Source organism: Acanthisitta chloris, unplaced genomic scaffold (assembly GCF_000695815.1).
Source record: "Acanthisitta chloris isolate BGI_N310 unplaced genomic scaffold, ASM69581v1 scaffold13411, whole genome shotgun sequence".
NCBI classification, from domain to species: Eukaryota; Metazoa; Chordata; class Aves; order Passeriformes; family Acanthisittidae; genus Acanthisitta; species Acanthisitta chloris.
In genome coordinates, this window is record NW_008654441.1 from 14,969 (window position 1) to 28,244 (window position 13,276).

At 44.3% G+C, this 13,276-nt stretch overlaps 1 protein-coding gene across 1 annotated transcript in view; it reads right to left on the reverse strand.

Annotated features, from left to right (window-relative positions):
* SORBS1 (sorbin and SH3 domain containing 1) overlaps positions 1–13,276 on the reverse strand; it is a gene marked incomplete at its 5' end in the record, with an annotated part of 68,390 nt that overhangs the window by 10,712 nt on the left and 44,402 nt on the right. Inside the window, 9 exons of the mRNA XM_009083527.1 lie at positions 1–90; positions 1,988–2,182; positions 3,235–3,360; positions 3,468–3,582; positions 5,058–5,104; positions 6,543–6,710; positions 8,539–8,624; positions 9,360–10,880; positions 12,998–13,167. The exon at positions 1–90 is cut by the window's left edge and continues 624 nt beyond it. Of these exons, the coding sequence (XP_009081775.1) occupies positions 1–90; positions 1,988–2,182; positions 3,235–3,360; positions 3,468–3,582; positions 5,058–5,104; positions 6,543–6,710; positions 8,539–8,624; positions 9,360–10,880; positions 12,998–13,167 (2,518 nt within the window). The remainder of the gene's footprint in view (positions 91–1,987; positions 2,183–3,234; positions 3,361–3,467; positions 3,583–5,057; positions 5,105–6,542; positions 6,711–8,538; positions 8,625–9,359; positions 10,881–12,997; positions 13,168–13,276) is intronic.

The window sequence follows — 13,276 nt, forward strand, 5'->3', positions numbered from 1 at the left end:
TGTGACCGCCTGCACCTCTGGAGATAAGGCGCGGCGCGCGAAAGGCAAAGGCGGAGGAGTTGGTGTATGAAGCAGCTCAGAGCTGGGAGACTTGAAGGAGACAAAAGCAGGAGAGAAAAAGAAAGAAATGAACAAAAAAATAATAAAGGAAATACAAACCCGAGCAAAAATAAAAGGAGAGAGAGCAAGTGTGGAGAGAAGCAGATCTGTGACCATGCGCCTAAGTTTTCTATAGATGGGGTGCCGTGTTGGAGAACACGCTGTCCACAGCTACTCCAACCGCAGAGTTCAGCCTGTATCTGCACTGCTAGTAGCCTTCTCCAGCCTTTGCCAGGATCCCAGACACAAAGCATCTTGTGGAAGACCTCAGACTTCATACCACATGCCCTAAGTCCCTCAGGAAGCAGCTGAAGCCACCATCCACGATGGCAGCATGCTGCATTTAACTGGGGCCCCTGCAACTCACACTGTGGACTCAGCCAGAACTCACTGCTGCAATAAATTTTGACTTTATCCAGCTCTAGCACAAGCAATGCCTGCTCCTTAAGAAACCTGCATTGCAGAAGCTGTGCAGGAGAAAGGGATCAAAAAATCCAGCTGTAGCCATTTGCTCTTGACATGATTAAAATAGGTCCTAGGTTTATAAGGGCAGAACACACAACCAAGTCTTGCCCTTAGCTCTTATCACCAGTGACATGAGTGAGAACAGCTACATTAACACTGCTCAGTGTTTCTCAGTCCTCTACCAAGTCAGGCAAAAAGGTAGAGAGAGAATTGATTTACTAGGGGAGGAATCAAAAGAATAGCAAAGGAAACAAAAAAAAGGTGGATATGATCCCTTCCATCAAAGGGAGAGGCTTGCAGAGAGCTTGTGGCAGACAGGCCACAGCTATGGACAGACTGCCAAACTCAAACAGAAAAGCTCAGCTGAGGTCCACTTTAACATGGAATCCCAAACAAGCAACTAGTACTTCCTCTTTACACAGTGGCTCAGACTAAAGCCACTCCTTTTAGGGAAGATCCAGACAGACAACACGCATGAGTCATGGCCATTTTTTTCCCATGCATCCTGTACCATATATCCCTTTCTCCCAATCCTAATTCTCCACTTAAGTTCCTTGCAGTTTTGACATCAGAATGACCTTGCTTTGGTCCCATGGGTGAGAGGGGGCTGCACCAGACCCACATGGCCACAACCTGGATATGTATGCTGGCCTTCTTCTAGCATGAGTATTTGCAGGACGAGAGGAAAAAAAGGGATTTAGAGACTCACCGTCTCCCTGATAAGTTTTCCATGGCAAAAGTTCTGGGATCTCCATACAATTACCTGCTGCTCTTTTGAGTTCTGGTTTGAAGTGCAATATGGTTTATAGTAAATCTAATATTCATGGAAGATCCCAGACTGACCTGCTCTCAAAACCTGAGTTCATTTAGCACCAGTTTCAAATAATACAGGCTACTCTTCTGACTCTGTCTCTCAAACCCTTGGTCCTGAGCTGGAACACAGAGGGGCAAGCACACAGCTTAACTCCAGCTGACTAGGATCAACATAATGACTCTTACAGACTGTAACAGTCTGTGACACCCTTTCAATAGTCATAATATAAAACTCACTCATCACAGTGAAGGTCTGTAAAGTGTAAACACTCAGGAGGAGCTGGATGACCAATTCATTCCATCTCTGGCAGTGAAATTTAATCACATGGCTGTGAATCGCAGCCCTTTCCACCTGGCCTAGATTCAAGCTACAGATCAGAGATAAAAATCCGAGCCTCCAAATCCCCAGATGATCTGTTCATTAACCTTTCTGGTAAATGAAGCATCACCTTTTCCTGCAGCTGCAGCATACTGCAGGGAGCACGTGGCTTTTATGGCACAAAACACTAGTCTTAGCTACAGCTTTTTTCAGCTATTGCTTCTTGCACAGCAATGGCAACATCCCTCTGTTCTGCAAGGTGCTGACACTGGCTGCATCTAGCCCAAATACCTGTGGTGAAGCTGTCATGCTGCGGCTGGGGGAGACAGACATTGGTGGGTCAGGATAGTCAATGGCATTCTTGACCACCGGCCGTTTGAGAACCTCCACGTAAGTGACAGGGAAGATGCCTTGGCGACTGGTGCCAGAAATTCTTCCTTCATACCAGTTCTCATCCACTCGTCGAATCAATGTGATCCTTTCACCCTATGAGAAAGAACAGCAATGTAGTCCTGATTTTACATACTTCATCATTCCAAAGCAGATTACATTTTTAATCTTGCGGCAGCTGACCTAAAACAACTGGTGGCTCTCAGCCTCCTCTGTTTCCAGTTTTGTAATCCTAACCTTAAACTTTGGGTGGGAATGATATTCTTCAGTTCAGAGAAGACGAAAATGCAGATCTTCTGGTGCTGACTTGGGCTGTCTGCAGACTCAGTTATGCTCACATTTTCAAGATGCTACTTGTTAGAGCTAGTTAAAAAATGGAAACCAGCACTTTCAGGCTGACCACGAGACACTCAGGGGTATGAGGTATACAGAAAGTATGTGCAGGTCTGCAGTCTAACCTATGTCTCTCAACGCTCTCTCCTGTTTTGCTGACAAATGAATTGACTTCCAGATCCCTAATATAAACTGCAAGCCCCACCTTCATGTATAATTAAAAGAGAAGACAGACAAGATCTAATCTGAGCATCAAAACTGAAAGCTGGTTGAGATGGAGAATGCTGCTACGTAATCTAAATATGGCTGACTTTGCTTTGAACAGTCATTACACAACCTATTCCCATCCCTTCACTCTGTAGTCAGGTCTAGCCAGTCACTTTAATACTCCATAACTTCGCTTGCCTATGCCCAAGGATTTGGCTTGTAGCATGAAGGAAAACAAATCCAGTTTCCTTCTTTTTTAAATCACCATTATCATGTGACTGTGTGCACATTCACTGAGTAGTATCAGACTGGAGAGACATGTCACAAGTATTTAATTTGCCTTGCAGAGCCAGGCTTCCAGCACTTGTGCTCAAAGTATCTTCTCAGCCCTAAAGAAGCAATTGGCACTTCGTGATTTAGCCTACCTGCAACAGTAACTGCAATTCACTACACAATGACTGTAAAGTAACAGCATAGGTGATGAGAAGGAATCCTTCCTGAATACAGAGTTCATCTTATTGGAGCATTCATTTGAAAATTGCAAGTCATTAGTGGTAAAAAATGTCATCATGTCTGGACTCAATTCATCAGCACAACAAAATTCCTACCTTTCTGAAGGACATTTCCACTTGGGTATCCCCATTAAAGTTGAACTTAGCAATAGCATCTCCATATTCCAATACTTGCAAAGGCAATGGCTTTTTGGGCTGAGCTTTCTCAGCTGGTGGAAGTAGCTAGAATGAACAAACAGAATCAGGTAAGTCTCACATGAAAAGCCCATAAACTGGTCACTGGCAGAAAGGGAGTGGACAAAGAGAACACCTGCAAGGAAAGCAGCTACCTCTATGTATGATCGTGGGAAGATGCCAACTCTGCCATGGTGTTCACCTTCGAACCAGTTCTGGTCAATCTGCTTGTAAATGTAAACAATATCTCCTTTTTGCAGAGGAAGTTCCCTGTTAACAACACAAACACTCCATTAGAACTTCACTGGAGGAGAACAGATGTGTTCTTTTTCTGTCCAGCAATCTGGAGGTACTAAGGTCTGCATCAGCCTGTTGATACACATCATGCTTCACCCAAAGTGAAAGCTAAATATTGAGAATTAGTCTGTTCACCCTGTAATGTGCAGGGACTCTCTTGCTCTTTGGACATCCTGTCAAAAAAGCTGGCCTATGAGGGCCCTACTAACCACACACACTCCAGCAGCAATGGGGTCAAGCTCAAGCCAGAGATGAGACTGGCAACTTTCCATGTTGGATATGATGAGCAGCCCTCAATTCCTGTTTTGAAACAGTCACATCACAAGTGCCTTCCAAACAGACACATGATTTTAATGTGAGCTAGTTTGCTGATTAGATTAACCTCCTCATAGGAGGATCCTGCAGGGATTACACTTCTGGTCCTCCTGTGGCTGTGCAACTACTGACCTCAACTGGGCTAACAACTGGGATTTCAATCTACAGTCTTCAGTGATAACATGATAAATGTCTGCAGCTTGAGCATCCACTGTGGGCAGCTTGTACTAGGCCTACAAACTTACTACTTGGGTCTCCAGAGGAAGGCAAACAACCCAGCCTTTCCTAACATGATTTTCACAAGCTCTCCTTTACTCTTCTCTGGCACCCTGATATGCTCTGCTCAAGGGACACAACAGTTGCACCTTACCTTTGCCTCAGTTTTATTACAGGTGCTGGGGAGATGCTATGTAAATCATTACAAATCATCAGATATAGAACATATAAAAAAATATTTGCAGAACATTAGAACCTGAGAAGAAAAACTGCAGGTCCTTCACCTAATTCTATTCTTCTTTCTTCCCTCCCTAGCAATTAGTTAAAATGAGAGCATCTCCACGCTCATGCAGAGGGAAAGGCCTTCCAGGCCTTCTCTTCACAGCAGGGTTTCCCAAAAAGAACAAGTAGTGCCGTGTGATTCACTCAAAGGACCACAACGGGGGTTGGAGGTACAACAATGACACCAGAAACATCTGCTGATGCATCCACAGATGCCAGGAGAGCAGTCAGAAAAATCCTGAGTCAAGGGCCCACCTACCTACATACTTAAATCTTGGCATCTGTTTAAGCCACTTCTGCTTTTGGCACAGTGAAATGGATGCTGCTCTCCTGTGGCTCCACCCACCCTCAGAGCAGAGCTCTTGTTCCAGTACTCACTTGTTCCAGTAAAGAGTGCATGTTTGCCCTAAAAATCACGTGGGATAGAGATGCATAGAGAAGACATTTTCATAAAGGCTACAATCTGCAAGATTCATATTACTTTTCCCTGTCTTATTATTGACATCTTTGCTTTGAGCTGCTGGAAAGACACTCCCAAAACATGAATCCAATTGCATGACACTTCATAAATGCTGCATCCTAGGGGAAAAAGCAGAGGAAGAACACTCAAGGCAGTAGTAACAAGCTGTACTCACTTCAGCGTCTGTGCTTTAAAGTCAAACTTGGCTCTAGCAGGTCTCATCTAGAGATCAAAAAAAATCAACACATTAAAATAATAATTAGGTTTTCAACCCTCTTCTGAGGAAAAGCATCCAAACTCTGCTATAGCTACCATTAGCATGGGGAAGAAATCGAATGCAGGTATTCTGCTACAAGCTTGCGTGCAACTGGTATTACAGTCCAAGTATGCTGGATGGGCATCTCCCATCAGGACACAATGTGTCAACTTCGGCTATAGCAGTAATTAAGAGCTCTATAGGAAGTGTATTTAAACAGCAGTAAACTTTTAAATGTGACTAACCCTCCTGAATGAAAGCTGCTCCAGTAACTACAGTTACTGGGGCTCCAGGACCAAATTTCTCTTGACATTTGAATGGAAAACCAAAATTTATTAGCTGGGAAAAAAACAGTAGACTATTATTTGATGTGGCTCTTATTGATGATTACCTGGCCCTGCTGAATCCTGGATGTGACCCATGTACTCTATGTCAATTGGTAGGAAAGAGACAAAAGTGAGGAGGAAATATTAATAAATTAACCACGTCTAAAAAAGCGTTCAGTGGCTTCAAAGCCAAAACCAATGCTGACAGCAGGCCTAGGCTGATTTAAGCTTGATTTACTTGGCTGATTTTCTAATGGCCACAAAATATTCAGACAATTTTAAAGTCACGTTGGTAATAGAGCATAAAATAGGAAGTAGTCACATTCATGAGGCTCCAGAGCGTTTGAAACTAGATAAAGGGCAGACAAGTGTACTCCATCCACGTGGTGATGACTTCACCCACTGCTGCAATGCAGCTCCTCTGGGGACACAGAGCTGCTGTCAAGAGCCCAGAAGCAAGCCATGTGAGGCAGAAAAGGCATTTGGCCATGACACCTGGACTAGCATCCAGACCTCAGGAAAAGTGCCTTGGGCTCATTAAAAAGCCATCTACCTCCTCCTTTGTCTCTTTCAGAAAGTCCAACAGGGTTGTACCCAGTGAAACATGCTGAGACTTTTTCCAATTGTTTCGAAAGGACAGTAAGTATCTTTCAAGAGGAGAAGAAACAAACTATTTCTAAAATAAACTACGCGAGTGTCACATGGCCAGGATCAACAAGACATGAATTTCTAAGCATAAGGCACAGACAAGAAGACAATGTAGCAATATGATGCAAAAGATGTAGAATGCCTTCGATTCACTAAGTAGCTGATATTTAAAGGCATGCATCACAGGTGTGCACCAGCAATTCTCAGCAGGCATGCTTTAATATATGCAGCTTGGTATAGAAATATCAATTAATTTACCAGGCACAAGAGTCAAAGCAGATCTAATGAAGCCAGAATGGGAAAGGGGAAGGTGGAAAAAAAAAACAACAAACGACATTCTCTGAAGAGCTAATGTCGGCCTAAAGCACAACATCGTGAGAGGCAATTATTGCTTTGGGTCAAGCAGCAGACTGAGGTAACTAAAACAGACCTCTGACCCAGATTTCCTCTTTGCTGTATCGTCTACATTTAGGAGGTCCCCAAATCGCTCATTAGTGATAAACTGATGGTGCGTTGGAATAACCCCTGTGTGCCTTCTAGCTGCAATATCAGCTTCTTCTTGCTCACGTTTAAGCCGTCTCTGGTCCTCTAAAAGTTTCTGCCATAAAATTGCATAAAATGGGCAGTAAATCATCTAGTTAAAGGCATTCAAAAGCTGCCATAAATGTGACTTAAATAAAATTCCTGAGGTCCCTGCAAATATCTGGGGTTTTACAGTTCAATATCAAATACTGATTCTACTAACTACACAATACCCTTTTGTTTTGCAAGCACATAATGTACATCATCATTATGGCATAACTGAAATTCAGCTCATACAGAGGATCTGATCCAAAGTTGATGGAAGTCAATGAGGAGGTAGCTTCCAAGTTGTGGACAGACCATGGGAGTTTCTAAGAAGATTGTTGATAATGCAGAGGGCTGATCCAAACCCCTTCAACCAGCAAGGAATTTCTCTCATTGACTTCCAAAAGACCTGAATCAGCCCTACTGGTAAGTTCCGAGGCACCAAGCTCCCAAGCTTTGCAAGGAGCTTGGAAAAGTGCCTAACCACATTCAGGTTCTCCCATACTTCCTTTGGGTTCATGTAACACACATTTTAAAATAAAGTAAATAAATCCCAAATAATTATTTTGGACTTCTGAAGTCTCTGGCATGCTAATGGAAATGTGCATTCTTGAGTACCCAGGCAGAAGGATTCTTCCACCTTTTGGGGCTGACTGCAGGCTGGACAGTTCAGCTCTGTGCTAACTCACTTGAACCCAGCAGGTCTTACTGAATTCAGAGTTTTGATCTTACACAACTTTTTAATGCTGGATTTTGGAAGTGGGGGGATTGCTAACTGTTTCATGGGAGAAGACAGCAGAAATACATTTTTCATACAGGAATTAAGAGCAGGTATTACCATATTTCAAAGCACACATAAACATTTGAAGTCAGTTAACACTAAAAATAAAACTCATTTTTTTTCCCCCCAGGCAGGGGAAATTAATTCCAGCTTCCTAGAAAGCAATTACTTAGTAATTTCTTTAACTCAGCTTGAATACAGTCAGTGCTGAAAAGTCTATGTGGCTTTCCTATTATTTTGGCTGGTCCCAGCATTGCTTAGCCATTTCAAAAAGAACTATTACATTCTGTTGTCAGTAACTTCAAATACCATAAAGAATTCTAATTTGCACTGGGGGAAACTTCACACTTTCTGACAGCTTAAAATATCTTACACTTGCCATTCAAAATCTGAGGACCCTCACAGGAAAAATACTGTTTTCACCAGTTTGGTTAATACTGACTTAAGTGGCTTGCATGAAGAATCATAGAATCATAAAATTTTTGAAGTTGTAATGGACCTTACAAAACATCTAGTCCCAAACCCCCACCATGGGCAGAGACACCCCCACACTAGACCAGATGGCTCAAGGCCTCATCTAACCTGGCTTTGAACACTGCCAGGGTTGGAGCACCTACTACCTTCCTGGGCAACCTGTGCCAGTCTCTCACCACCCTCACAGGAAAAAACTTTTTTCTAATATCTAACCTAAACTTCCCCTCCTTCAATTTGTACCCAGAACAATACAAAACAGTACAGATTAACCATCTTTATCTGCGAGTACTGGGGTGTTGTGCCACATCTCACACACCTCTCCAACATTTTTACATTATTTAAAGCCCCTATGTATAATTTAGTGCAATTGGTAAGAACTATCAGATTACTTTGAAACAAAAGCAAAATCATACTATACACATTATACATCAAATAAGTGGCAGAGATAATATTGAAATTAAAACACACTAGTTCCTACTTGTTGCTCTAACTTCCAGTACACATAGCCATGGACATACAAGCTGTTCTTATATAAAGCTGAATGCTGTATTTCTTGTATGTGGAGCTGCTACAACTGTTCTAGGCCCATTAAGGAGGGCATTACCTCTTTATCATCATGCCGCCTGCGGAGAATTTCTTCTGGAGTTTCCATGTAATCAACTGGTGCAAAATGCCTTGGTGATTCTGAATCTACTTTGAAACAACATAAGGAAGTTAAAATACAGATGGATTTATCTAGCGTAACCAGAAAGGAAAAAAATAGATATTTTTAAACAATTTGTTTCCATTATGACATTAAGAGTTCTCAATTGCCTTTGACCAAATTGCCAATCAGATGTTGATAATTTATCCATTTTCATTTTTTTCCCTTTTGGGCTGTACATGTGAACAAAAATCCAAAAACAGGAAGAAAATAACGGTACAGTAAAGTGTAAAGACATAGAAGGACTTTGTGAAGAAAACATTCGCTGCCACCAAGGTATAATTTGGCATTTTACTGTTGAGAAAAGTTTAATACACACACACACACACACACACACACAACTAGACCTTGAGAAACTACTCCTTAAAGCAAATCATCTGGATTTGTTTTATAATTCCCATGTATGTAAATGATATAGGACTAGAAATATCTCATGTTGAGACTCTTGCATCCCCAGAGGTGCTTGAGAGAGAAACTGAACCTGATGTGATTAGAAAGGCAGCGGAAATCGTTTCTCAGAAGTGCAGCTGTTAACAAGTCCCGAACAAAAATGCTCAGCAAGACACGCAAAAGACTTTAGACACACTAGGGGAAAAAAAAAAAAAGAGAGCCAGGGGATGCAAAGGTGGGGAGTAAAAATGCAAGGGTTGTGGAAGAAAAGGGGAAGAGAAAGGAAGCAAGAAGACAGATGAAGGAACACTGGTAAAGAACACAAAAACCACCTCCTAGGTACGTCCCAAGTTCACTTTGCGGGTTGTTGTTTGTGTCCAGGCTGTGACAGAGGGCATATGGAATAGGGTTCCCATTGTTTAAGGAGTCAGGAGTGTCAGCCCGGCCCATGACGCTATCTCCGCTAGATCCCATGGAGGGGAAGTAGCTGAGCCTCTCCACAATGTCAAAGGAAGACAGGCGCCTGGGGGCAAGAGGCCTGTTCCTGGAGTACAGTTGGTGCTGGGAGTGGTGACTCTTGTCTCCGACACTCCCTTGCAGCTGTATGGGGTCGTCAGGGATCTCAGGGCTGGGCACTGCCAGGCCTCCCAGGCAGTCTGGGGGTGGAGTTCTGCAGGATTTGTGTTGGAAAGGCTTTTTCAATCGGAAGGGGAGTGGACTCATCAGGTAGACATTTCTGGGGAGCATGTGCCTGTCCCCATAGACATCTCCTTTGGAATCAGGGTTTCGGGAGGCCTGCTGCTGTTCATGCCTTCGGATGGTAGTGAACCTGGTGTAGGAAGCTGGGCATGAGCCTTTGCATCTGTTGATTTTATGCTTCTGAGGCCCATTGAGGTTGCTGCTGCTGCCACCGCTGTCATTGGAGGCATTTGAGAGAAGATCTATCTCATCCGTGCAAGCTGAAAGTGTGTCCATAGGGATGGCATCACTGACATCTGAAGCCGTGTCCTCAACATTGCTGCAGGAGTGGGAGGATTTATCTGCCAAGCTGGCAGCATCCTTCTCTTCTTGGTGTGCTTTTGACAAATCCAGAAGAATCTCTGCAGAATATGCAGAACTCAGACAAGTTTTAGACTGAAGAGAAGTGGTGGTTTTGATTTGCCCAGCAGAAAAGTCAAGTGAAGGCATTGATCGGGATCTCTCAATCAGCTGCTCAAAGGCACTGATACGGGAGGAAACGGTGTCTTTGGGGATTTGTTCTGAATCCTCTCGACTAAGGCTGTGCTCCGTCTTGTCCTTTGCTTCATTCTCAAACTGAGACGCAATATCCTTCACGCTGCAGGAGGAGGCTGCCCCCAAATGGATCTTGGACCGGTTGATCTGGTGCATGTCTTTATAGAGTGCTGTAAACTCCATCCCACTCTTCCTGGAGGCAGGGAGCAGGTAGGCTTTCCTAGAGTTGGTTCCATACTCCTGCAGGCTCATGGTACTGCCAGATTTGATGGCATACTCTTGCTTTGACTTCATCAGGATGTTTTCTATGCTTTCCCCTATGTCTACCATGAAAGCCTTTTTATTATCAAACAAGGTAATGGAGCTACGAAGGTTTTCGCAGCTTTGAGCTTTCTCATGAGACAGCAAGATACCCGTCTTGTCCTGCACAAGAGCAGCTGGAGCTGCTAGTTTGGGTTTGAATTTAGAAGGGAGGATTTCAGTAATGCAGGCTTTTGCAGCTGATAAGGGCTTCTTATGTTTACATGCGTGACCTAACATACCGGTATGACTAGCGTTAAAGGTTCGGCTATTAACTGAAGAGGGTGCAGTCATATGAGCATTCCCACCTTTACGATCCACTGGTAAGCATGCAGAATAAAATAAATACAACCTGTTAGCTTAAGTGCTAGAAAGCTATTGAGAAAGGAGAAAGAACATGCTTGGATTTCATAAAATGCACTTTTAAGAAACAAAGTTCCAAAACATAAAGGAAAGCAGGAAGAAACTGCAAAACAAGCCACGCATACAGGAGTAGGTGAAGTGCTGCTAACATCTCTAAAATGAGAGGCTTGGCCAAAAGCAGATCGGGAGCACTTTGAAGGTACACTCCTAAAAAGTGCTAAGTGTCAGCAGCTTCCAGGGAAGCTGTGGCACCATGGAAAAGGGCAGCTGAACTCTGGGCAGGATCAGGGTGTCAGCAAGAATGCAGAGACACTAACATTGCAAAAATGGCTTAATACCAAGCATGTAATCACACCTACTATGGTCTCACCACAGTGCTTGCCAAACAGTTTATTCCTGGGAGGGAGAAAACAATCAGCGGCTGACTGTGCTAGCACAAGCAGACCACATCAGCTGACCTTGCCCAAGAGATGCCTGCTTAGAGATTCCCCATACTAGGAATAAACTGTGTGCCCTTCAGACAATATGGTTAGCCCTGTTTGCTTTAAAATTCAAGGAGTCAGATCAGGACATTATTGCTTTTTAAGGTAGGATCCTGTCTGAGTTCAGCTTAGACTGCAGTTTTTAGGTCTGTTTCCAATTTGAGTTCAAATTCAAATGTCAAAATAACGATTCAGGTTCAATTGCAGTTTGGGGAACAGTAACAGATTTTTTTTGTTCAGATCCAGCTTGACTCCCTGCCCTACAGGCCTGACAAAATGCTGAAAAACAGCTGGAAGATGGAGACAGAGAGACCTTTTTGGTGTGATGTACTATTTTTAGGGAGAGCAGTTCAGAAACCCAGCACATTCCTTCCCCAGTCCTCTCCCCATCTCAAGCCATTTTTAGGCTTAAGTTGGCTCAGAGATGCATTCCCCTCATGGGAGTCAGGCTCTTCCTTGTCCTACTCCTCTAGAGAGTCCGTAATGGGGGCAGGAAAGGGGAGGAGTTCAGTCTCTCCTGCCTTGCTGTCCTGGAGCTTGTAGGGAGGGTTCAGGCAGCAATTGCTGGTTCAGTGTCCCAGATCCAGCTCCCTGCCCTACAGGCCTGACAAAATGCTGAAAAACAGCTGGAAGATGGAGACAGAGAGACCTTTTTGGTGTGATGTACTATTTTTAGGGAGAGCAGTTCAGAAACCCAGCACATTCCTTCCCCAGTCCTCTCCCCATCTCAAGCCATTTTTAGGCTTAAGTTGGCTCAGAGATGCATTCCCCTCATGGGAGTCAGGCTCTTCCTGCCCTACAGGCCTGACAAAATGCTGAAAAACAGCTGGAAGATGGAGACAGAGAGACCTTTTTGGTGTGATGTACTATTTTTAGGGAGAGCAGTTCAGAAACCCAGCACATTCCTTCCCCAGTCCTCTCCCCATCTCAAGCCATTTTTAGGCTTAAGTTGGCTCAGAGATGCATTCCCCTCATGGGAGTCAGGCTCTTCCTTGTCCTACTCCTCTAGAGAGTCCGTAATGGGGGCAGGAAAGGGGAGGAGTTCAGTCTCTCCTGCCTTGCTGTCCTGGAGCTTGTAGGGAGGGTTCAGGCAGCAATTGCTGGTTCAGTGTCCCATGCATTCTCTGCACAACCCTGGCAGGCAGGAGGCTGTGGAGCACATGGCACTAGCTACACCAGGGTAGCCAGGCCAGCAGACAGGTATGGCCTGCTGAGATACTGCAGCAGGAAGAACAGAAAAGGCAGGGAAGGGCTCTAGCATGGCAAGGCAGTGGGAGCAGATGGATAGCAAGGCCAGCCTAAGCAGCCTCGAGGAAGAACACAAGAGTGTGGGATGTGGCTGAGGTGCTGGATGGAGGGAGCTGGTCCTTCTTGGGAAGAGGAACCTGGATCAGTTAAAGGTGTCATGAAAAATATTGGCCGGTGTGATCGGAGGGAAAAAAGGAGGGAACACTGGGAATGGCAAGGTGGAAGGACAGCATAAACCTCAACTGGCTTTAACAGGACTCTCAACCTTGCAGCAATTTTCCCTGTATCACCTTGCTTTTGACACTGTGCAGAACAGAGAAGAGGTTAGTGCCCTAGCCACCTACCTTTTGTGGAAGCAGAGCTCAAAGGTCGCTTGAGACCACTCAGCCCCTGGAATGGGATATCTCCACCTTCCAGCACACTCTTGTAAATCTGCCTTTCATTCTCCAAGGCAGCAGGGTCCCCTGGCTCTGACTCTCTCTTCACTGCATGGTAGTTGGGTGAATAGGTGGAGCTGGAGCACACACAGAAAGGGGAGGGACATCAGGGGGTCAGTAAGAGAAAACCACACTGTAAACCCAGAAAAGAATGTATGAAGAACTGGTGCTGAATGAAGAGGTTAT